Source organism: Salmo salar, chromosome ssa24, assembly GCF_905237065.1.
Source record: "Salmo salar chromosome ssa24, Ssal_v3.1, whole genome shotgun sequence".
In the NCBI taxonomy this organism is placed as follows: Eukaryota; Metazoa; Chordata; class Actinopteri; order Salmoniformes; family Salmonidae; genus Salmo; species Salmo salar.
The window spans coordinates 11,723,118-11,748,353 of NC_059465.1; the positions used below are offsets into that span (position 1 = coordinate 11,723,118).

The 25,236-nt window shown below is 46.5% G+C and overlaps 1 protein-coding gene across 23 annotated transcripts in view; it reads right to left on the reverse strand.

Annotated features, from left to right (window-relative positions):
* arvcfb (ARVCF delta catenin family member b) overlaps window positions 1-25,236 on the reverse strand; it is a 250,535-nt gene that overhangs the window by 22,869 nt on the left and 202,430 nt on the right. For 21 of the 23 annotated variants that reach the window (XM_014170900.2, XM_014170903.2, XM_014170897.2 and 18 more), the window contains 5 exons: window positions 24,326-24,509; window positions 18,689-18,806; window positions 18,273-18,444; window positions 16,844-16,861; window positions 16,000-16,071 (listed from right to left, as the gene is read on the reverse strand). In XM_014170900.2, coding sequence (XP_014026375.2) covers window positions 16,000-16,071; window positions 16,844-16,861; window positions 18,273-18,444; window positions 18,689-18,806; window positions 24,326-24,509 — 564 coding nt within the window. The remainder of the gene's footprint in view (window positions 1-15,999; window positions 16,072-16,843; window positions 16,862-18,272; window positions 18,445-18,688; window positions 18,807-24,325; window positions 24,510-25,236) is intronic. The other 2 variants (XM_014170899.2, XM_014170909.2) reach the window with 1 other exon arrangement.

Sequence of the window (25,236 nt, forward strand, 5' to 3'; positions counted from 1 at the left end):
CTGTGCATTCAAATCGCACATCGATAAAATGTAACTGTGTTCGTTGTCCATAGCTTATGCCTGTCCATACCATAACCCTACCTCCACCATGGGGCACTCTGTCCACAACGTTGACATCAGCAAACCGTTCACGCACACGAAATACACATGGTTTTCCATCTGCCCGGTACAGTTGAAATTTATCCATGAAGTGGCCATCGGAGGTGAGCATTTGCACACTGAAATCGGTTACAATGCCGTACTCCAGTCAGGGCAAGACCTTGGTGAGGACGACAAGCATGCAGATGAGCTTCCCTGAGAAGGTTTCTGACAGTTTGTGCAGAAATTCTTCAGTTGTACAAAGCCACAGTTTCATCAGCTGTCCGGGTGGCTGGTCGCAGACGAACCCGCAGGTGAAGAAGCCGGATGTGGAGGTCCTGGGCTGGCGTGGTTACATGTGGTCTGCGGTTGTGATGCCGGTTGGACGTACTGCCAAATTCTCTAAAACGTCATTGTAGGCGGCTTATGGTAGAAATGATCTGGCAATAGCTCTGGTGGATATTCCTGCAGTCAGAATGCCAATTGCACACTCCCTCAAAACTTCAGACATGTGTGGCATTGTTTTGTGTGACAAAACTGCATATTTTAGAGTGGCCTTTTATTGTCCCCAGCACAAGGTGCACTTGTGTAATGGTCATGCTGTTTAATCAGCTTCTTGATATGCCACACCTGTCAGGTAGATGGATTATCTTGGCAAATGAGAAATGCTCACTAACAGGAATGTAAACAAATTTGTGCACCAAATTTGAGAGAAATAAGCTTATTGTGCAAATATAAAATTGCTGGGATCATTTATTTCAGCTCATGAAACATAGGACCAACACTGTACATGTTGCGTTTATATTTTTGTTCAGTGTAGAAAGTGGTGAAAGCCGTATAATTAATACAAGTACTGCTTGCTTCAATGGATGACGCCAAGAAGAATACTTGGATATCTGGAAGGGCCTTTTACCATCACCTTATAAATGAGGAAAAGAAGAAAGATAGTCTAGAGTCAGAAAACTTACTCCACAGCCATGGAGATGAGACGCGAGGGAGCAGAGCTGTCTATTTCTGCCAGAGCTAGGCTACATTCTACATTCTGGGCATGAGCAGACCTGTCTTCAGGAAATGCACAAACCTTGAATAACAATTTAAGTTTAAATCTGGGATTCACACCCATAATTTTGAAGGAAGAGGAAATTGGGGATGTGGGACTGGCTGGCTTTGGTCCATTCATCCTGGGGTTGCCAGATCCAGAAAGTCCATAGAGCGGTTTCCTTTCAGAGCTCCTGTCCTCATCCCTCCAGAATATCCCTCCACAACCATGTAAACCAATTGTGGTGCGTGGAGAGAGGGTTGCCAGTCGTAACCAAAGGAAGATGATTGTTTGTGTTGAGGATTCAGGTTTCTAAGGAGCTCTGTGAGTCTGAGAGGCCACAGTATGTGAGTGATCAAAGAGAGAGGCCAGCTAAAGTGTGACTGACAACAAATGAGCTGCTTTCGTCTAAGGCTTAAACAGCATAACGCAGCTCGGCAGCAGAGTCAGTAAAACACTAGAACAGAAACAGAAAGAACAGCAATACGTTTCTCCATAGGACTTCGCTTTTGTCAGACATTCAGTCAGTGCAGACTCTGCAAATTCAAGGCCATTTAATCACACTCACTGGCTTCACAGCAGGCCGATTATTTTCGCACCAAGTCTCAGCCCTGTTCAAACCTCCCAGTGCCAAGTTCACTTTAAATCGAAGACAGTGTTTTAATAACCAAGAATCTGTAAATAAACAATCCTACATTTCCCCGTTCCCCGCTCTCTTGTATTCCAGGCAGACAGTTATGAAATTGCCATTTCGGAGCCAAGGGCTCAGATAACGTGGCCAAGTACTGTTCCCTCAGAGACAGATGAGAAAGGAGAGACATTCCTATAGCTCTCTCTGGGATCTCCACATGTCCAACCAATGAAGATCTGCTCCAGAGCTCGGCGTCCATGTCCACAGTTGACATAGTATCTCTGTAAGGTTCATTTCTATGGTTTGCAGTCAAATTGCAGTGGACATGCAAAGCGGTTGGGGGTTAGCCACAGCGATTCCCCATATCATTTGTTTTTCTATGGTTTGCAGTGCGCCTTCATAGTTCACCTTCATGTCAGACTAGTTAGTAGGCTATAGAGCAGAGGTCGGCAACAGGGGGGTGGGGGACTGTAAAATCCACAGGAATTCTGCTAAAAATGTGTTTGATTTAGGACATCTGTTCCCAAGAGACACATGTGATCATATCTCAATGTAATTGAAGGTATGAAATAATTGCTATTTTCAAATAATCTATTTTTTAGGCTTAGTTGTGGTAAATTTGCAGTGTTATAATTATGTTCCGGCCGCCCCCAACCATTCCCTCTGACTGGAGTTGCCTACCCCTGCTGTAGGTTGACGCTGTACTAGTATAGCACAGCCATGACATGTACAGTGTGTTACCTGCATTTACCACTTCCCCGTCATTAGTTAGCGCCTACCTGCTAGCCAGACAGGTTGTAAGCTGGGAATTCTAATTCATGGTGAATAAATCAGCTGTTGCTTTGACATGACCGATCCGTCCCCCTATTGCTGGTTCTTAGAGCCACAAACCCATATTGCACTCACACTCTGTCTCTCTCTCTCAAGGCCTTGCCATGTACCTTACATCTTATAATTCTACAATTCATCTAAAGAAAATGTTGACAAACATGAATGCACACACAGCCCTCCCATCAATCCCCACCCTACACACAAACTAACATCAAACATTATCCTCCCCTCTGGGTGCAAGGCTAGCATGTACAGTATATTCCCTGTACATTCCATGCCGATATGTTTTCTCCAGTAGACGTCGGTCAGATGAGTGGTGTGCTGCTGTGGCCTCCCCTTTCCCAAGCAGTCAAACGCTAAGAGAGAGCGGGACGTCAAACCAGCGAGCTGAGGGACACACTTGGGGAGGGCCGAGATCACTTCTAAGTCAGCTGATAGGGCGGCGACAAACACAAAATGTTGGTGGCTCAATTAGGGGCCAACAGAGTAGAGAGGAGAGGAAGCGTGTGCTGCACTCCGTGTGAGAGTGAAAGTAGGTTACAACAACGTAAAGTTGAGGTGAGTGAGTGACGCAAGCGCTCATCAATTGACTATTAGAATAAGAGGGTTCAAGTGGGTTCACTCTTGGCTGCAATTAAAAGTGTAGATGTTGCGGTTTACAGATTAACTGACAGAAACAAGCTGAAACACACACACACATCAATCAAAACTAAAATGGGGGGCATATCGTAACCTTAATCTGAGGCGAGCCTCATACCGAAGCCTCCCACTTCCTCCACCCACACTTATATTCATAGGACGCCCAGTTAAAACCCCATCACGTGAGGAACATCTGCAGGCCGACAGAAAACACACTTCAATCAATAACGGCTCTAACACTCCGCAAAGTGGATACATTCTAACAGCAGGTCAGTGTTTTCCAGTAAAGTTAGGCAATGGGATAGAAGGAGCAGAGGGTTACATTCTCTCCCTATGAAACACTAACTAAATAAATAAAACTGTTGGAACAGGGTACATCAGAGGTCATGGGATCCGCATTCCAGCCCTGTAACACGTGCACGTTTAACCCCGTGAGACTCCTCCTCCCTCCCCCCCGCACTGAATGTATGCTTAAGGTTTTCATGTCCCCATCCGTGTCATAGCTAACGTTAATGAATGCTTTCACAGGGGAAGCCACGGAGAGAGCAGCTAACACATCATTACAGCTGCTTTTAAAAAGACAATAGCCGCAGTATGTTAACCCTGGGTGCACTGCAAACCCGGTAGAAAATACCAGGAAGATTAATTGAAAAACAACTGAATAGAATGCTTGGTAAATTGGAGAATTGCATGTTTTCAGTTCAAACGAGTCGATGGCCTCAACGCTAATGAAGATGAGGTTTGAATGATCTCTCTCTCACACTCTCACTCTCTGTACCCCATTGAGAGAGAGAGAGAGAGAGAGAGAGTGAGAGAAACTGGTGGTCAACCCATCTCATGGACAGCTAGCTACAATAATAATGAAAGATACCCCCAGAGAGCAGCAGGACAGAGAAGAGAGATCGGTAGCTGGGTAAATAATCAGCATTCCACCACACCACTGGCTGCTGGCATGGTATATCAATGGGAAGACATTGTCAAAAGGCTGACGGATACTTGAGAGTTTGGTTCAGTGTATCCTGGATCACAACTCCGGTGCTGCCATTTTAGGAGACACCAGGCATCCTTCCTCCTGTTTAGAGGGGATCATGAGGTCCTGCTGTGGCACCCCAGAGTGAGACGTCTCCTAGGTCTTCCAGCCCAGAGCTACCGCGAGGCGAGAGAGCCACCGGTCTCCCATGGATGCCTCGATGCCGGCCACCTCAACCGGTCACATTGTGTGCTTGTCACAAGTCAAACCTTTCCTTTTCTGAATCCAAAAAGGACAGGTTTCCGTATTCACCGTCCTCCAACAGAACAGAAAACAACCACTCAGAGGTTCTTCATCCGCTCCTGAACAACAAGTTCCAAAGGGTGGCTAACCAGAGGCTGTGCTTCCAGCATCAAGACAACCTTTCTGGATCAACAGTTGGAATGCAATGTGCTCCGGCGTTGTTTCCAATGTTCCGAAATGTAATTGCTCCTAATAACTTCTGGGCCATGGGTTAAAAGGGATGTTTGTTTATATGATACCTTTGTCACGCAAGACAATAATATCTCTCAGCTGTGACCCTGACCGACCTATTGTCAATGTCTCTGTCCAGGAGGAACTCCAACTGACCACACGTCATAGGGATGGGCTAATCTGTTTAACTGAGCCTGCCTTCAGCCCAGTCACACAGTGGCCAGTTAGTTTCCAGTCCCTACATCCTCTCTAGGGCTCAGACAGACACTGACCATTAGTCGGATTACGTGTGACTTCAGGGAAGGTTTAGGAATGGATGCAGTCGCCACGGGCCTGGCCGGACAGACACATTTAGATGAATATCTGGACCTGCAGGGGACTGGATGTTATTATGGAGGCCGCAGATAAGGCTCAGATCCAAAAGCCCATGCGGTCAGAGGCTCAGGAATAATTTTCTCTCTGTCAGGGCCTCACAACGCAGACCAGACCACAGTGGTTGGTCGGCTGACTGGTGGACTGGCTGCTCCGATGTCTGTGTGTGGATCTACCGTAGCGCTCTAGTGTCAGACTGTATATCACAGAGGAGTTCAAATCCTGGAGATCGGGTTGGGGGACTGGGAGGGATCGTAGGACTGGGGGGGACTGGGGGGGGGGCTGAGCTGTTCACAAAATGGAGTCGCAGACAGAAAACGTGAGGGCGAGAGATGGATAAGGATATGGAGGATGAGAGGTAGGGAGAGGAGAGATATGTGGAGGAGAGGGGGAAAAGGAGGAGGATGAGAAAGCGGAAGAGGGATGGGAGGCGTGTAGGAAAGGCAGAGGGAGTAAGAGGCGTGTGGTGGACGGCAGAGGGTAGAGAGAGGAGTAGAGTATCGGCTGGAACCGAAATAGCATAGGGCTGAGGTTGCCACGGCAACCCCATCCTCGCGACTAACAAATCTGTTCACTCGACGCCACGGCAAAGAGGATCACACTGACAACATTAAAGATATTATCTTCTTATTTTCCCTCTCAGTCCATTTATTTGGTAAACACTTAGAGACTGACAAGCTAAAATGAAAATTTAAGAGGGTCCTTTCAAAGTCCTCGAATAACACCGATCATCTTCCCTCAGTAAGTGACACACTTCAGATAGAAACGGCAGTGCAGGGTTAGAATTAGTCTCCAGTATCTTGTGTTATTTTTAATAACAACCCGTCTGGCTCCCAGGCAGTGTTATGTTTCTGAGAGAACAGGGTTAGTGTTCTGTTCTGCAGCCTCACCTTGAGGGCTGGATGGCACTGTTTGTCAAGGCTCATCACGTACTCAGACAAATGTTAGACTCCAGCAGCACAGCGAAAACCAAGAGAAAGACAGAACTGAGATAAAGCACTTGATATTACCTTGTCTGTGTTGCTTCACAAAGCCCGGAAGGCAAAGCCGTAAGTAAAGTTGTCATGAGGCTGCTACGCACGAACCCAAACATAGAAGACAGCTGGTCAGCAATGAAAACCTTTGGATGAACAGGACGAGAGAATTGGCATTCTGAACACGTGGCGACTGCATCCGACAAGGATTTGAGAGCGAAACGGACATTTGTTCTTACATTAGGAATTGAGAGCGAGAAGGGAAAAAAATATAAATCGCAACTGGTCGATTGCAACGTGAGCTAACGCGAGACGGGACAACCGTCTGCCTAATGGCATCATAAAACAGATGAGCGCTAGAAGCATCTCTACACCCGCAAAAACATCTGCTAAATATGTGTATGTGACCAATAACATTTGATTCGACTTAGAAGGCTAAGCTGACATATCATGTTTGGAGGAGAAACAATCTTGAGAAGGAGCGAAATAGCTAAACGGGTGAGTTAAACGATCTGAACTGCAGGGAGACTTTTGAAATGAGAGACCAGTTAATCCAGCATGCTTCTGGCTTGATCAGTGCCTGGGCATTGATGAGGCCGAGGGGGCTGGGGACAAATGTTGACGCGCGGGTCTAGGGTCTAGGACTGGAGAATATGGCTGACACGGAGTCTGTAGCTAGGACAAGGACAGATGCAGGCTTGGGGATGAGACTGGGGCTGGTCGAGATAAGCTGGGGATCAGGTGCGCGATGAGGGCAGTGATTGTGTTTGACAGTGGAAGAATTTCGCCCGCCTGTGTCGGTGTCAGGCTCCATCTCTCACTCTGGGCTTGTGTCCCGCATGGCATTATACAGTACCATCAACTATGACATATACCATACGCTGTGGCATGATTAATACTTGTCGGGGAAACCAGGGGATCACAGTCTTTCTCTACACACGTACGGGAACATAATAGCCACACACACAAACAAGCACACAGACACACACATTCCCTACCAGACCCTTATAAGGGTCTATAACACTGCTTGCGCCTGCGCCATTTTCACAGGCAATTTTCTGTGTCTGTGGAGTGGCGTGATGAAGAACACACCCTCTAATGGACACATAATACCACCTTCACGGTCAAGGGCACAACACCTTGTCCTCCGCACCACATGGATGTGTGTGTGTGTGTGTGAGAGAGTAAAAGGATAAGAGAAACAGTCAAGGGGAGATGGGGATGGAGGTTGACTGCATCTCAATCCCTGACAGTCTAAACATAGTCTAAGTCAGAGGGTACTTCGTCGGCCAGAAGGGCAACGGTCCCAGACACCCAGGAGTGTAGTTGGCTAGAAGTTCAAACATGACTTGACCCTGTCAGCATAAACCCAGGGAGTATAGAAAATTCTGCATGGCCTCGGGACACTTCCCTCTGTTGAGGACAGCGATCCTTGGGGTGCTTTAAAACTCCCGTTGACAACATGGCCCAACTGTTTTAGGACTACCAAATCACGCCCAACGCTACGTTGACTAAAACATAACACAGTGAATTCCTAGAGGGTGTTTTGTTGTGCAAACCGCCATAGCGGCTTCGGCAGCGATGTCGTGTCCCTGCAATTGCTCTGGTTTTAATTAGATTCTTGCAGAAATAGAAAACAGAAACATCCCATTCTGGCTCAAATAGGGCCAAACAAAGGCTCCCATTGGAGGGTTAAATTCATTCTTCCCTCCTGCTGCTAATTCTCCTCTGTAATTATCGCTCCAGCCGTTCTTGTTTAGAGGGGTAGCACGCTAAATCATCCAGAGAATCGTGATGATATTGAGGGCTACTGTGGATTGGATTCCCCCTTTCACACTCTCCCTAGCTAGATTCTGCAGAGCTGGAAAACACTGTTTAGAGAGAGACAAGGCAGCTACGGTGGAAAAATAAGAAACATTTCATGACGGATCTCGCAGGGAGAAAGGAAGTGGTCATGAGGATTGTAGACCACAGGAAGACTAGTGCAATCAGAGCTGGCTATCTGCCATCGTGTCGCACGCACACACGCACTAACTATAGCTACTAGTACTACTACTACTACTACACACAGCAGGTTTATTTTTACAGAGCCAAAGCATCCAGCTAATGATGCATAACAGCCTTTCAACATGGGACCTCCCAGAGCTCTGGGTTATCTGAAGCCTCAGTGCATTCCCAATGACCCACGGGGTGGTCGGTCTTCAACAACAAGGCTTTCTCCCTTTGCTTTGGTTTCATACTTTCCTTTTATGCTCATTATTTCAGTCGATCATCAACTGTTTGAATGAAATGGTTTGCGGGGGAATTCACAAGAGAAAATTGCAGCCGAGAGCTGAGGCGTTAACAAGTCAAATGATGACTTCTGGTTCGTTGCGGGCCCATTTCGTGGTGTTTCTGTTTCAGAGGCAGACTAGTTGAGACACGGAGTCCAGCAGAGTGTGATTGTGATTGGCATGCGACGATTGACAGGCTGGCAGCGCCATGGCCCATTATGACCGGGCATCACAATGGGTGGCATCAAACAGCTGGATTCATTTATCCCCTCATAGTTGGGGAGCCACCAGTCACGGTACTGTTCATAGAAGAGGGGATGGTAAATGACTTGAAAGCTGGCTTCTTCACAGAGTCAGACTCATGTTTTATCTGACGGGTGCTGTGAGTGTGAGGTAGGTGTGTGTGTGCATTGGTGCACGTGACGGGGCAGGAGGTGTTTGGCACTGGCGCCAACCGAGCGAAGTCTCACCATCCAGCTAAATCTAACAGCAGGAGGAGAGGAAGAGGCGGAAGGGGTGAGGAACAGCTGAGGAATATTTGTGTCTTGAGGAGATAAGGAGTCACCCTGTCAGTTGGAGGCAGGCAGGTTTGTTTGTGTTTGTGTGTGTGTGTGTGTGAGAGCGCGAGTGTGTGTGTTTGTGTGCATGTGCATATAGCAGTCCCGAGAGTTATCGTTTCGCTATCTCGGTGTTACATTCCTCAGTAGTGAAGCTCTTCTGAAGATGGTTTCTCTGGGTGAGGGATTGCGGCTGCAGTCTCAACATAACTGTATGAATAATTTACTGACTTTCTACTTTCACTCGGGGCGGGCCTGTCGATCTGCCCCAACTTTCCCTCCGGTTTTGAATACTCTGACTCACATCTCAAGTTATTACACAAGAGATTACTGAACAGTTTTGGGAGTTAAATAAGGGGAAATGGAAGGCGTTGATTTTCTGTTAGGGATTAGGGAGGTAAGGAAGGTTTCTGTGTAAAATCAAAAAAAGAATCAATCCACAGGGACTAAGAGCATTCCAATTCCTTCAGAACCTTCCGTCAGACTCCGGGTTCCAGTTGCTAATGTGATAAATGTAAAGCAGTGACAATCTTCAAGGGAGACATTTAGTTCCCCTCCGCGGTCTACAAAGCACCTCAGAGGTACACGCCTTGCCTCCACACTGACAGTCACCATTCAATACACAACAATTAGTTAACACATCCGTGAGTCAGAGAGCATAGGAAGAATATATATATATATTTCCTGTAGGTTGTAAAAGACTGTTCAAATGAAGTTACATGATATGGCAATGGCCTATGGTTTTGTCACCTTGTATGACCAGATGGAATTCCAGTTCAAACATGACTTGACCCTTTCAGCATAAACTCTGGGAATGTACTTGGTCTCCACTAGATAACACAGCCACAAAGTCAAAATTGGCTATTTAGTAAACATTCATGAAATAATCATTTTAGGTTAGGCATAAGGTTAACAGTGTGGTTACACAGCAGTAACACACCACAGTGAGGCTCTAGTTGCTGTTGATTTTTTGAAAAACCCTCTTCAAATTAAACGCTAGGCTCGTAAACTAAGCCGTTAAAGCATTATGGAGTCGTAGCGCTGTTACTGAATTGTTCCCTCAATTGTTCAACTTGTTTGTTCGGCGAAGGGAAAACATACATCTCCAAACCAGGAAAACTTTCGAAAATACAGTGGAGAGGGGAGGTGGATGAAAAGAGAAAGAAGGAAAACGAAACACAGAGACATTCTAAGACTGAGTCCCGAGGGGACTCATGAACCTACGCCCCGTCAGCCTCTCGTTTGCTCCCTCACTCCTACGGCCACTACTAAGTACGGTACACTAACACAGCTTAACGCAGTTTTAATCAATCCTCCTTGTTGTAAATACTGTAAGAAAAGCTGAAGCCATTCATCCTTGTCATTAAAGAAACATTCAAGCATCATGAAAGAGTGCTGGCTCAGGGAAAACACAACAGAGGTGGAAGGATACATACAGTCCCTGGGATGGCAACTAAGGACATCAGAACACAAGTCGCCTGCGTTGTGAACTTAGCAAAATTGCACTTTGGCTATTTTACAGCAGAAGGATAGCATCTCTAAACAGCTGTACTGTATAGTATGTGACTTAGCTTGATTGTTGTGCTCAGCTCTCCTCATGCAGGTTCCTAGAGTAAACGGAGTAGGGAGTGTTCAGCTCTCCTCATGGAGGTTCCTAGAGTAAACGGAGTAGGGAGTGTTCAGCTCTCCTCATGCAGGTTCCTAGAGTAAACGGAGTAGTGAGTGCTCAGCTCTCCTCATGCAGGTTCCTAGAGTAAACGGAGTAGTGAGTGCTCAGCTCTCCTCATGCAGGTTCCTAGAGTAAACGGAGTAGGGAGTGTTCAGCTCTCCTCATGCAGGTTCCTAGAGTAAACGGAGTAGGGAGTGTTCAGCTCTCCTCATGCAGGTTCCTAGAGTAAACGGAGTAGGGAGTGTTCAGCTCTCCTCATGCAGGTTCCTAGAGTAAACGGAGTAGGGAGTGTTCAGCTCTCCTCATGCAGGTTCCTAGAGTAAATGGAGTAGGGAGTGTTCAGCTCTCCTCATGCAGGTTCCTAGAGTAAACGGAGTAGGGAGTGCTCAGCTCTCCTCATGGAGGTTCCTACAGTAAACGGAGTAGGGAGTGTTCAGCTCTCCTCATGCAGGTTCCTAGAGTAAACGGAGTAGGGAGTGCTCAGCTCTCCTCATGCAGGTTCCTAGAGTAAACGGAGTAGTGAGTGGGGAAGGCCCGAGAGGAAGAGATCAAAAACAATGTGCTGCGGAAAACATACAAAACAAAAATGATTAATCTGTGCCTTCTCTCCTCCCAGGACTCTCCCTCCTTCAGTTTCTCCTTTTTCAAAACTGCATCTTTCCACTTTGATACCCCCCTCTCTCTGTATCCACACCTCCGGTACTGAAGAAACAAAACAAAAAAACTGTTTTGAAGTGATTTCCCTCCGCTCTCTGCGAGGGTACATACACACACTCCGTGCCAAACACTTCGTACATGACCTTTCCTCAAAGCAAAAGGTTTACGTGTGGTGCGGTTTCAACAAACGTTGGGCTGAGACACACACACACTTCGAGCATGACCTTTCCTCAAAGCAAAAGGTTTTCGCACGGTGCGGATTCAATTAACGTTGGGGTGTGTCCCATCAACTCGGTCGCTCTCTCTCTCTCTCTCGAATGAAACGCTTTCTTCTTTCAGAGTTCTAAATTACTTTTGTTCCAGCGCCTCTGTTCAACTCTACGTACAATGCAATAACAGGAACTTAGGTCGTTTATAGTGCAATCAGGCAGAGAGAATTAGCTATACACAGAATCAACAACCTCATGGTGAATTAAAAATGGCGTCCCTAAAATGATAGCGACTTCATGTCCGTCACATAACGTTTCAGTTGGGATTCCTTCCTCCGCGCTCTGATTGGGTGCAGACCAGTCACTACTAGTGTGTGTTTGCGTGTCTGTGTATGCGTATGCGGTTTTTCATGCACTGCTGGAGACGCTAAATCTCATGTGATTTTTACCGGAATCATAGACTGCAGCCTGTTGGTAAGTGATGCGGAGGGTCTGTGACCTCTATTGGACAACAGATCAAGGCTGGACTACACATGTAATCTCCCACAAATCTCTCCCTCTGCCAGTGCATTTGAGGAGAATAGCTCCCAAATTCTCTACAAACAGGGACATTAACATAGACAAACTGTAGCTAAATGTACAACCACAGTATACAGGATTATCATAGATAAACAACTCATTGAGTTTATCAGGCTGTTGATTGTGGCCTGTGGAACAAATCCTGTGAACAAATCATGGGTAGACTACAGCTGCAATCCTACTTTTATACTACAAAATGATTCATCCAGTTGAGCAATAATTCATGTTTAACATACTCACCATAGGTATGTATACACTTTACCACACCACATTTACATCATGTATATGTACAGGTAAACATTTGAGCTCTCAAACACAAATCGTTTTAACCAGTGGTTAATTTGAGCCGGCACCTCTTCGTTTTGGACTGTTCCGTTTCCGGAACCTATTTGGCCGGATCCAGAACCTTTACAAGCATGTCGTCTTTTCAAACACTGTTTGCAATGTAAACATTCAAATAAAGGCGATCCGAGTTCATTCCAGTTGCTGCCTCATTAATTATCCATCCTCCTAAAAACGTAACGTGGAAACGTAGATTTTGAGCCCGCGCCCTGATATTGTAAAGAATTAGTTAGTGTTGGGCCGGCTCGTGCTTACAGTTTGAACAACATTATAGCCTGTTTGAGACCATGAAGGGCCGTTGCTGTGGTGAGAGAGAAGCGCGCCTGTCACCGTCTCAGAACTAGAATGAGATTCACATTCTATGATCCATCTCCCTCCCTCTGCTAGACATGAGCCTGCCACATAGGACCAATAGCTTCTTTAAAACAATTTGCCTAGCTGTGGATCGTGTTAACGTAGCCCAATCACAAGGCATATAGCCCGGGAACACGTGGCAAATCTATCAGTTAACAGCATGAAGCCAGAACAAGCCTTTCGCAATATTTCAAAAACAATCGGGGTTGAAAAACAAATAGCTCCTGCTTAAAAGATAACACTAATCTGACTGCAGGCTATGAACATTGTTTTACAAAGTAAAACAAGAGATGGGCTTTTGGCGCGAGAGTAAATCGTCCATCGCCGGCGAGTGAGCTATGCATCATTGGGTGAGTCAGCGAAAGTGGAAAGCTTTTGTTGGACTATAATTTCCTCCTCATATTGTATAGTGAACAAAAATATAAATGCAACAATTTCAATGATTTTACTGAGTTAGAGTTCATAAGAAATCAGTCAATTGAAATAAATTCATTAGGACCTAATCTATGGATTTCACATGACTGGGAATACAGATATGCACCTGATGGTCACAGACAGCTTAAAAAGAAGTAGGGCGTGGGTCAGAAAACCAGTCAGTATCTGGTGTGACCACACCATGAGACTTCTCCTTTTCATTGAGTTTATCAGGCTGTTTATTGTGGCCTGTGGAATCTTGTCCCACTCCTCTTCAATGGTTGTGCGAAGTTACTGGATATTGGCTGGAACTGGAACACGCTGTCGTACACGTCGTTCCAGAGCATCCCAAACATGCTCAATGGGTGACATGTCTGGTGAGTATACAGGCCATGAAAGAACATTTTCAGCTTCTGGAATTGTGTATCGATCCTTGCGTCATGGGGGTGTGCATTGTCATGCTGAAACATGAGGTGATGGCGGCAGATGAATGGCACAACAATGGGCCTCAGGATCTTGTCACGGTATCTGTGCATTCAAATTGCCATCGATAAAATGCAATTGTGTTCATTGTCCGTAGCTTATGCCTGCCCATACCATAACACCACCACTACCGTGGGGCACTCTGTTTACAAAGTTGACAGCAAACTGCTCGCCAACACACATGGTCTGCGGTTGTTAGGCTGCTTGGACATACTGCCAAATTCTCTAAAACGACGTCGGAGGCGATTCAACTCTCTGGCAACAGAGAACATTCCTGCAGTCAGCATGCCAATTGCACGCTCCCACAAAACTTCAGACATCTGTGGCATTGTATTGTGTGACAGAAACTGCACATTATAGAGAGGTATTTTATTGTCCCCAGCACAAGGTGCACCTGTGTAATGATCATGCGGTTTAATCAGCTTCTTGATATGCCACACCTGTCAGGTGGATGGATTATCTTGGCAAAGGAGACATGCTCACTAACAGGGATGTAAACACATTTGTGCACAACATTTGAGAGATATAAGCTTTCGGGACATATGAGAAACATCTGGGATCTTTTATTTCAGAAACAGAGGCTGTTTGCCCTTAGTACTGAAAAGTGTCTGTTCCAGGTGCGTAGGAGTCAAAATATTTTATTTCAGCTCATGAAACATGGGACCAACACTTTACATGTTGCGTTTAGATTTTTGTTTCGTGTACAATTTGTCTCCACACACCTAGGCTATTGATGGAATCAAGACAAGGTGGTTTTTATTGATCTCAGATTCTCAGAAGTCAAGATGCAAGTCAAGAGGATTACTTCTAATTGTGTGCCATTGAAACCTTACCACATTGCAGCTAGCCAAACACTGCTTCTAGTGCAGCCAGTGTTGCGTAGCGCTTCCAGTAAGCGCAGCCTGTGGAATATGCTAATTACCCTCCTCCCAGCTCATCTGCTTTACTTTACTTTAGAGCGATAAAAAGGAGGCAGAATCGGCTTACCACCTTAAAGCACCGCAATTAATTGTAATCTAGTTTAATGAGACACACTTTGACTAGCTAATGTGGCTAATTGCAGCCATACAGGAAATGCTATTGACTTTGAGCGGATGCCATTAGACCTTGATGAAGGCGCTGATGTGTGAATATCGCATAACCCACAACACACACATAAATATACAGTATTTCTCTCAACTGCTATATGCAGACAAACACACCCCTACTATATGCTGGCAGACGCACGCACACACCATAAAAGGAGGCACGAGATAAAAGAGACGCACACACACACACAAACAAAGCACAAAGAGATTTGTTGTGGCATCCTGCATGCCAATGTTGGACTGCAGCAGCCAATTGGAATGTTTATTCTTCAGAAAGACGAGAAAAGGGTGCAGGTGGAAACGTTTCTGCTCATTCGATCAATAGAAGGAACAGTACAATGATAAACCTATATATATTCTATCAAAACGGTAGAGGTACAGCAAACCGCCTCATAGTGGCATAACATTCCTCAAGTGTATTAGAAATAAGCAGTGGAAGTAGGGTCTCTTATGTTACAAGTAAATCATTGAGATTAGACATTAGAACATGTGCTGACTCTTAAAGTAGGCCTATAGGAGTAAAGTACTAGCTCAGCTAAGGGGAGAAGAGTACTGCAACAATCCCTTGTGTGTTGGTCCTCTCAGGTTCTGTATCGTTAACCGTAGAGGGGGTTGGAGAGGCTGGAGAAGACTCACGGCTGACAGAAATACTTTACCGCACAGGCCCAGGGTGACCCGCTTGCTTCCACTACCCACCATCAAATCAAATTCCAACCTGCTGCTGGGTAATAGCTGTCTGCCTGCCTGAACCAGCCATTCGCACCCGTCAACAGTGTTCCAACACTGCTGAAACAGGAGGGGACTGTCCCTTGTATCTAGTTGGAACTTACTATAATACTGTTGCATTCCTTTATAAGTAAAATAACATTTCTCAAGGCACCTTGGATTATAGGTTCCCTTGTGGTGTGTGGTTCAGAAAAAGGGCTACTGGGTATCATTCAGTTCAATAGTGACACTGTTGGGGTTTCAGAACTTCATTCACTGCTGTTTTTCATCTCCCATGTAAAGGAACTGATTCCAAATCAGATCAGCTCAAATGTTTGGGAGCCTTTTACAAAAGGCCTGATGCCTGTGATCTCTGCCAACAAAGCTGTGTTTTCTTTTCCTGGGAGCATTTTTGTCAAAACAAGGCTAATTTGGGGAGTCGATTTCAACCGTCACTTCTCTCTAAATAACAACGTGACCTGCAGAGTGACACACAAACACACACACACACACACACACACGCATAAACACACTCAAAAAGGTGATTGATGCTCGTGCACACACTTGCAAATATTTGGGATATTCTCCTTTTCAGTGAGCGGGAACAGGAGTGACCGGTCGAAGCTGTAATAAGGGAACCTCATTGACAGAACAAGCCTACCTTTTGTGGGTTCTGTGCGTTTTGGGAGATCCAGCGTGTCGTAGCTTTTGTCATTCTCTCCGTTTTTCCTGCCTGGATAGAGATTGGAGAGAGAACAGAGGTCGATGTCAAACAGACAACCAGACCAGTGGCGTAGTGGTCAACTCCCATCGATGGTCACGGGGGGATAAAGTAACGCTCACTATACTTTCAATGCATTTTTCTGCAAAGGTGGGTCAACTGTCACCTCCACAAAAAAAGTGGGTAAACTATGTTTACCATCCACTACACCAGACAGAGTTAATTGACAAATGTCCCTGAGACCACTGCAGGACCACACACACAGATGGACACGCAGATGGACAAGACACACAGTATGAGTGTGCGTATACCGCACACACACATTCAAACACAGATGGACAGACATGAGAGTACACACACCATCACCACACATGTCTAGTAGCAGCCTAGTGGGGAACCCTCCTTTAATAAGGCAGGGAGGGTCATTGAGCAGTGTGACTACAGAATTGCCAGCTAATGAACGTCTCTCCATCCATATCGTCAACACGGAGGGGACATGGCTAAAAACTAAAGCCCAGGTTCCTTTTCACTACCCAAACTGAGCAGTCTTCCCTGGTCTCCCCTACCTCTACTCCTGGTGATTAGGCTAGGTTTGAATTACTAACACTACGATGCTGTGTGGTAGGATGAAGGAGTGAGAACTCCAGCAAGGCTACAGCAACTTAAGAGGGCAAACAAGTGAAGTCGTGAAACTTTTCAGCTTTGGAGGAGAGCCAAACGACTAATGTTACAGTAGCTATAAGGGGTGGGGTGAGATAGTGAGACAGGACATGAGGACACTCACCTTGATTAAACCACTCCTCTATAGTTAGCCAAGGAAGCAGCAGCAATGCCAAAAAACACAAGCAGGGAGAAGAGAAGAGTAAATGATAAAATAGGTTGTGTTGATTAGAGGTGACATAATAAAAACAAATTCAGTTTAAAGTCAACTTGGGGCTATAAAGTTCAGAGGGGAAAAGGGAAAAGAGAGCGGGGAAGGCTGAGACACAGAGAAAGAGAGAACACAAGGGAGGGAGAAAGAAAGAGATGGCAAGAGAGAGTGGGAGAATAGAAGGTAAGAAACAAGTACTTAGGGCAGAACGGTGACAAGTGGAGAATAAAACCCATTAGCACTCCATAGGTGACTCTCCTGGGACAGTGTTAAGAGGCTGTGGTGTCAGTGAACTCGGCTCATTAGAGAAAGTGTGTGTGTATGATCACACTGCAGCAGCACACACAAGGAGAGAGAGGGACAGTCACTGCCACTCAAGGCACTAAGCCAGCCACACACACACACACACACACACACACACACACACACACACACACACCAGCATAGGAATATAGGCATCAAAAACAAAAAGAGAAATGCAGAAAGCAACCATTTTGCATCGGGTAAAAAAACGCTGGGCCTGAAGCGTCTCTTCATGATAATGGGTGTAATGGCAAGTGTCAGGATTCAGAGGGGGGGGGGTAATTTAGACAATTTAACTTGGATAAAAAATTGCTGGGAGAGACGGTGTTGTCTAAACGACTCTCCTGCAAGATCTGACTCCCCTCCCCGCACTCACACTGTTTTTGGACGGGCGTGTTAAGCGTTTTTAATGTAGGCCATCTTTCCTTCAAAGTACACCTCCAGGGCCTGTGAAGACTAAACACACCACATTAACTGCTGTGTACAATAGCAGCAGACTGGCTAATTCGTCTGCGATTGCCATCTATAATATTCAATCTGTAAACACACACACACACACACACACACACACACACGCCCCAGTGCTTCTTGGCCTCTAAATCAGTAGCACCCCCCTCCGGACTGTGAGGGGTCAGTGAGATTGGGTCTCACTTCATTGACTAAGTGATTCATTGCTGTCATTATTTGTTGTGGGAGAGGGACCTCTGCTTGTTGTTCAGCCATTAGTCAGTGATCGAGAGGTAGCCTACACTAATTACATCTCTGTCTAGAACCAGAGGGTAGCCTTTACTAAATAACTGTCTGCAAGGGGGAAATAGCTCTGGGCTGAAGGGTACGAGGTAAATAGAGCTCTAAAGAGCTGAAATCCTGTTAGCATAGGCCTGGATACATACAGTAACCTATTCAAACTGACAGGGCCCATTTTTACTATAGTATACTGGGTTTCTGTCTTCTTTTGTCCTCTGCGAAGAGTCTAGTTTTGGGACTGGGCCCATGTCTCTCCAGTCTAGTCTCCCTCTGTGTCGTCCCTGCCTTTCACCTTTGGCCTTCTTCCCTCCGAAGCAGCCTGCGTCGTCCTTCTTCTTCCTCTGAGGGCCCACAGAGCCCGGGGCCTGCAGCGCTGATGGGTCGGTGAACTTCTCGGCCCCTGGGATCTCCTTGTGAACGTGGTAGGACAGGTTCCTCATGATACACACACAGTTCTCCACAGACTGGAGGAGGCGGGGACAGAGAGGCGTCAGCTCAACCTGCACAGACTGTTCTCAGAATATGATATGAAATGGGACTGTTTACTCGCTTCCAAACTACATAAAGAGACCCACTGGAGACAAGCAAAACAGAACGCAAATCAGCATTGGTGGTATCAAATGTCTCCAACGACTACACAAAATACTGCTATAATAATATACAGGTAGAATGATGCATATGGGGATGTGTTTGGAGCTGGCAGCTCACCTTGTTGTCCATGTCTTTTTTCCCCACAGCTGACTGCAGGGCGTGGAGCAGAGCGTCCACCAGCCCCTCACACTCCCTCAGCCTGCGCCTCGCCTCGGCCCCGTCCGAACTCACGTTCCTGTGGAACACAGACACACCCTGGTCAGAAGCAGAAAAAAAAAGGCGTCCGTCGGTTGTGTTAATAAACAGCATTTAAAATCGCTTTTCATTTCACTTCCAATTTCCTCCATGAGTGGTTGAATATATTTCACAGAGACAGAGGGCTCCAATCTCCCGTGCACAGAGATAGCACTGCCCAGTGCCCATGCTCTAGAAGCTGAGGAGATTACGATCAGACACAGCTGACTTCAACAGATAAAAAGTAAACACCTGAATCTGACGACAGTGAATCAACAGTGTAACAGCTAAGCAGACAGGGAAATAATCATTCCACTAGGACCCGCCAAAGATGCAATAGTACACAGGCTTGCAATCCACCATTCCGCACTCCCAAACAGACCTGTGTAGTAAATAACCGGCTGCATAGGCCTGCCAAGTGGCTCCGCGCATGTCTTTACAGAGACTTTAGTTGTGGAGGGTGAGAGCACGAGCTGCTAGGCTCGCTGGGGACTTCATTTAAGAGCGTTTTCTTTCTGGGCCATATAATCCCATTACCAATCCACCCAGCTAGTCTAGTAGGAGGATGCCTGTCACCGCTGCAAAGGGGTTGAGGGGGACAGCCAGAGCGACACACACACTTAAATGTGCACACAATCAAAGGTGATATATGCACCAGCGCGCACACTTGCAAACAGAAATGTGCATACACACAGCCGCTCTCTCACACACCTACACACACACAGGAAGTCAGTCAGTCTGCCAGTCTCTGGGACAGACTCCATTCATCTCAGGTAAAGCCTGGGCTATTATACACTTTGGGCTAATTAAAACTAATCTATGGCACAGAGAGGCAGACACCGCAGACCATATGGGACTCTATTCCCAAGTCATAAAACATCGACGGGACTGTAGTGGAACGGGTCAAGAGCTTCAAGTAAAATGGCGCCGACAGATATGGCAGCAAACGTAGTCCTACCTTTCACAAGAAACAAAGTTAGTATGATGAGATGACACATGCGATGCACTGTCTGTTCTCACCCTGAGAGTTGATGATTGATTATGCAGATATCAGAGAGTTCTGGCCGTGGCCTGTAGAGAAGCCAGATTTAGAAATTGCATCAAATTTAACAGTTCCATTTTACGTCATGCTGTTAATAGAAATAATCTCACAGTTACTTTCCTGGGAAAATGGTGAGAGTTTGGGCGGGAAATCCCAGTAACCCGGTTCTGACTATTCAACCTTAGTCTGACCAATTGGAATCTATGCGTCAAGATTGTTTTGATCACGCGGACTGGTAAATGTTCCGGGTCGCCTCTGAGAATAGTACCGAAATATACACTGACTCGGTGACAGGGTTCGTCAGGAAGTGCATAGAGGATGTTGTTCCCACTGTGGCAATTACAAGTTATCCAAACCAAAAACCGTGGATAGATTGCACCATTCGCAAGCACAGGGCTCTCCAAAGGGTGGTGCGGTCAGCCCAACGCGTCACCGGGGGCACACTGCCTGCCATCGTCATCACCCGGTGTCACAGGAAGGCCAAGAAGATTGTCAAGGACTTCTAGCCACCCGAGCCACGGCCTGTTCGCCCCGCTACCATTTAGAGGAGACGACATCAGACTGTTAAAAAGTCACCACTAGCCAGCCCTGAACCTTAGACTGCTTTGCCCTATGTACATAGAGTCACTGAACACTGGTCACTAATAATTGTTACATACATTTTTACCCATTTTATATGTATATACTGTATTCTAGTCATGACTCATCCTATATAACTACTGCTGTACACACCTTTTCTAGTCATATACTTTCCATACACACAGTTTTGTATCGTGAGGTATTATTACTGAACTGTTGAAGCTAGAAACAAGTATTTAGTTGCACCTGCAATAACATCTGCAAATCTGTGTACGCGACCAATAAGCTTTGATTTGACGCAAACGGCCCAGTATATGACTGGGGGCGTGCTCCCTGCCATCCATGACCTCTATACCAGGCGGTGTCAGAGAAAGGACCAAACAATTGTCAAAAGACCCCAGCCACCCAAGCCATAGACTGTTCACTCTGCTACCGCATGGCAAGCGGTAGTGGAGCACCAAGTCTGGGACCAAAAGGCTCCTTAACAGCTTCTACCCAAATCCATAATACTGCTGAACAGTTAACCAAATGGCGACCAGGACTATTTACATTGACCCTTTTGTGCACCGACTACGCACACTCACTGGAATCTACCCACACACTGACACACAGTGACACCACACACACACACTCCACATACGCTGCTGCTACTCTGTTAATTATCTATCTTGATTGTCTAGTCACTTTGATCCCCCTACCTACATGTACATATCTCAACTACTGCATACCCCTGCACATTGACTAGGTAACGGTGCTCCTTTTATATGCTAAATGTCTTACTTTTTAACTCTGCAATGTTGGTAAAATGCTCGTAAGTAAGCATTTCACGGTAAAGTCTATACCCGTTGTATTTGGTGCATGTGACAAATACAATTCTAAATAAATGAATATAATTAAAACCTCACATCCCTCTTCTGGCCCAGAGGAATCACTTCCACCCAGAAAGGACACCAAGGAGCATCCAACAGGGATGGATTTGACAGGCAGGTGTGTGTGTGCTTGGGCAGACATACAAAGCGGGAATAGTGTTTTTATTGGCAGGTGTTTTATTTTGCCTTTTTCTAGAAAGTACATCGGTTGTGGGTGTCAATGTGTGTGTGTGTGTGTGTGTGTGTTTCAATGTCAATCAGTGGATGTGACGGAGGGCGTGTGTGTCTGTGTCCATTGTGTGGATGTATATCAACTAGCTAGGCTGAGAGGTCAGTAATTGTGACATGTGGCCATAAAGGGACAATAGGCTGTCCTCTGGGAGAGGGTTAAAATGAGACCGCCTCACTGATGAAGACCCCACCATGTCCGTCGTCACAAGGTCAATGCTAGGCCTGGTAGAAAGGACACAGCTTAAAGGACTTTCTCACACACACACACACACACACACACACACACACACACACCTTATTTGACAGTGCAGGAATATGGACATGCTCATCCTTTGAGGGCTCACGAGTGGCGCATCGATCTCAGGCACTGCATATCAGTGTTAGAGGCGTCACTACAGACCCTGGTTCGATTCCAGGCTGTATCACAACCGGCCGGGATTGGGAGTCCCATAGGGCGGCGCACAATTGGCCCAGCGTTGTCCGGGTTAGGGTTTGGCCGGGGTAGGCCGCCATTGTAAATAAGAATTTGTTCTTAACCTTTATTTAACTAGGCAAGTCAGTTAAATAAAATCAATAAATAAAAATCCTTCCAGAAGGAAACGATGCCAAAAAGCGGTAGCGGTTATAGTGACCGATACAGAAAACGTGCTGCTCTGTCAAGGCATGAGTAAACTCAATGTCCCATACATCAGCAGATCTCAAATCTGCCTCTGGCCAGCGAACAGTGTGTCGCTGGTTTACGTCACCATGGAGACACACTCAGCAGCAGGTAACGTAGAGAGAGGGGGAGGAGAGAGAGAGAGAGAGAGAGAGAGAGAAAGAGACCTGGGGATAGAGAGATGTAATACGTGGCTAGTACAAGGTGCCCTGTATGACCCTGTGGGATGGGTGAGACACACAGTGAACTCACACACACACACACAGACCCATGGGGAGGAGCAATCAGCTGCCAACTTCACCAGAGGGCATCCACATCCAGCTACATCAGACCTCTAACTCAGCAGCAGTCACCTCTACTACTATACAATACCCCTCCCCCTGTCAGAACCACTGGCATAGGCTCTGTCGCAAATGGCACCCTATTCCTATATAGTGCACTACATTTTGACCAGAGCCCTTTGGGTCCTTTGGGGAACAGGGTACCATTTGGGATGGAGCCACTGTAATGTGCTTCTGGCCAGATGAGAGTTAAACTTGATTACATTGATTAAAGTGAAATGGGGCAGGAGGAGGCAGCAGCTTCTCTAGGGAGGAAGTAGTGTAATCTAAGGACAGCCAGCCGGATCAAACCCTCAGCCTCCGTCTACTTCCTTACCCAGGTCACCAAGCAAAATAAAATACATCCTGATATCAAGAGAGTGTGTGCGTGTGAGAGAGCAAGAGAGAGAAAGAGAGATGGCGAGAGAGAGGGAGAGTACCAAACAAGCCAAACCCAAGAACGTTAATCTGGAACGTGTTACAGACCAAAACAGCAGGGGTTTGGCGGGGTGTTGGGAGGGTGATGGGATTGGAAGACAGTGTTGGGTTGGATCCTGATGAACAGACCACAGTGACTGCTGAGCTGCAGTGGATTAGGGACTGTGGGTCAGACAGGCTGGGGCTGGGCGGGATGCAGGCAGCATATCGCTGGGACAGAGGATAACCCACACATATCTGTTGTGTCTCTGTAGGGTGACGTACTGCCATAACACAAGGTCCAAGTCACGTCAGGAGACGGAACTACCATCTAGTCGCCAACATTGTCTGACATTAACCTCACACGCTTTAAAAACAAAGTCAAACTGGCAAAACGGACACTAGTAGAGAGTCACAGCCAATATGTAAACGGCCAATACAAAGACATGGAAGCTTCTCCATCTTTATTAGAACCACTATCTCCTGGTGGACCTTTGGCTTCACTCAGACTATCTATAGACTTATCTCCAGTGTGTGTGTGTGTCGGGGGGGGAGGGAGACGCACAGCAGTAGACAGAAGTCATTATCTGTGGCTATACTACTCCCCCTCAGGCTCAGCCTCTGGCTTCCTCTTTGAACACTTTCCCTACAAGGTCAGTCAGTAAGACAGCTGAACAGAGAAGGACAGTAGTCTTGAGTGACAGTTGCTAGAGACTGGACTAGCTAACTACTTTCTCCAGATGAACTCACAGTTGGATCATGTGTTCCCCTTTGAGAGAAGACTCAAGCCATACCCTATGGAGGCAATAATCCACAGCTGCAACACAATGAGGAGAATGTTGCCGTGAACTGAGAGGAAAACAAGGCTTCCTCACCAACCTGTCACCTGATTGGTATACATCTACACCCTAATTGAATCCAGTCCCAATCCACCCAACCCGATCCCTCCATCCCCTCACAACCTTTATTAAGATCAGGGAGAAGGGGATGCGTATTTGAAAGGGCTAATGTCGTCACGGGAGTTGGAACCGTTGCGGTAAGCCAACGGAAGTACTAATCAAGCATCAGGTTGCTCGGACGACCTCTAAGGTCTCTGGTTCTGCCTGTACAGGGTTCTGTTCATAGCACCGCTAATAGCCACAGCAGCAGAGACCATCGATCGCTGTCCTTTCAATATCAGATACGCTGGTTGAAAAGGTCTTTTAGCTCCCTCTCTCATTCAGAGAATAGCCTCTGTGGTTGAAGTGCTGGAGCGCGAGTGGTGGCCCGGCAGGTCCATATGCATTGTACCATTGTGCCTGCTGCTGGGTCATACTAACCATCTTCTGGTCTGCTTCACTTTTTCCTATGGCAGGAAGTACCTTTAAGAGGAGCGTGGGTAGCAGGCCTCACGCAAGCTATTACCTCAGACAACCGGAGGTGTTCTTGAAGACGGTGGTCCACTCTGCGTCGCGGGGCTTGGAGTCCTCGTTGGGCTCGTGCTCCCAGCCTGAGTGGGGGATGATGACCTCGTTGGTCATAGTCTGCAGCCCGTGGTTTATAATCACCATCTTCAGAGGCTCATAGGAAGACAGGTTCCACAGGGTCCCTAGGGCGAGGGAGGGAGGGGGGGGAAATCGGGAGAGGAGCACAGGGAGAGAAATGGATGGAGAAAGGAAAAACGGTCATTCGTCGATTCCTTTCACGTCTGAGGGAACAGTCGTTCAGGCAAAATGAAACCATTTACCAGTAACATGTAAAACACACAGCGAGAGCAAAGTCTTAGTTTCTCTCACAGTGAGGAGAGAGATAGCTGTGTCTCACACTGAGCATAATTCAATCACTGAGCCTGAGAATCCTGTAATCTCAGAGAGAGGGAGGAATGGGAGGCGAGGGACACACACACACACACACACACACACACACACACACACACACACACACACACACACACACACACACACACACACACACGGTGAGAACAGGTTTAGAGCCGGCATGGAGCCTGGCAACAGCTGCAATAGAGATAGAATCAGGAGGGATTTGACATAAATGGATGTACCAGGGGAAGACCTCCGGTTTGTGGAAAACTAAATACTACAGAATCGACTTCAAAGTCCACATACAGTGCCCTACACCCGTCTTTGTTTTTATGAACTGTAGCTCCCCTCTACCCCCAGACAAGGCCCAGTGAGGGAGGAATAGTAAGAAGATAAACTGTTTCATCTTATTTCACAAAGTATTGATTTCTTAGGGAGAAGAATAACAGCCGGGAGCTAAAGAGTTTAGCTAAATCTTATACACACAGACTTATGCGCGGTTTCTGCCTGGTCAAT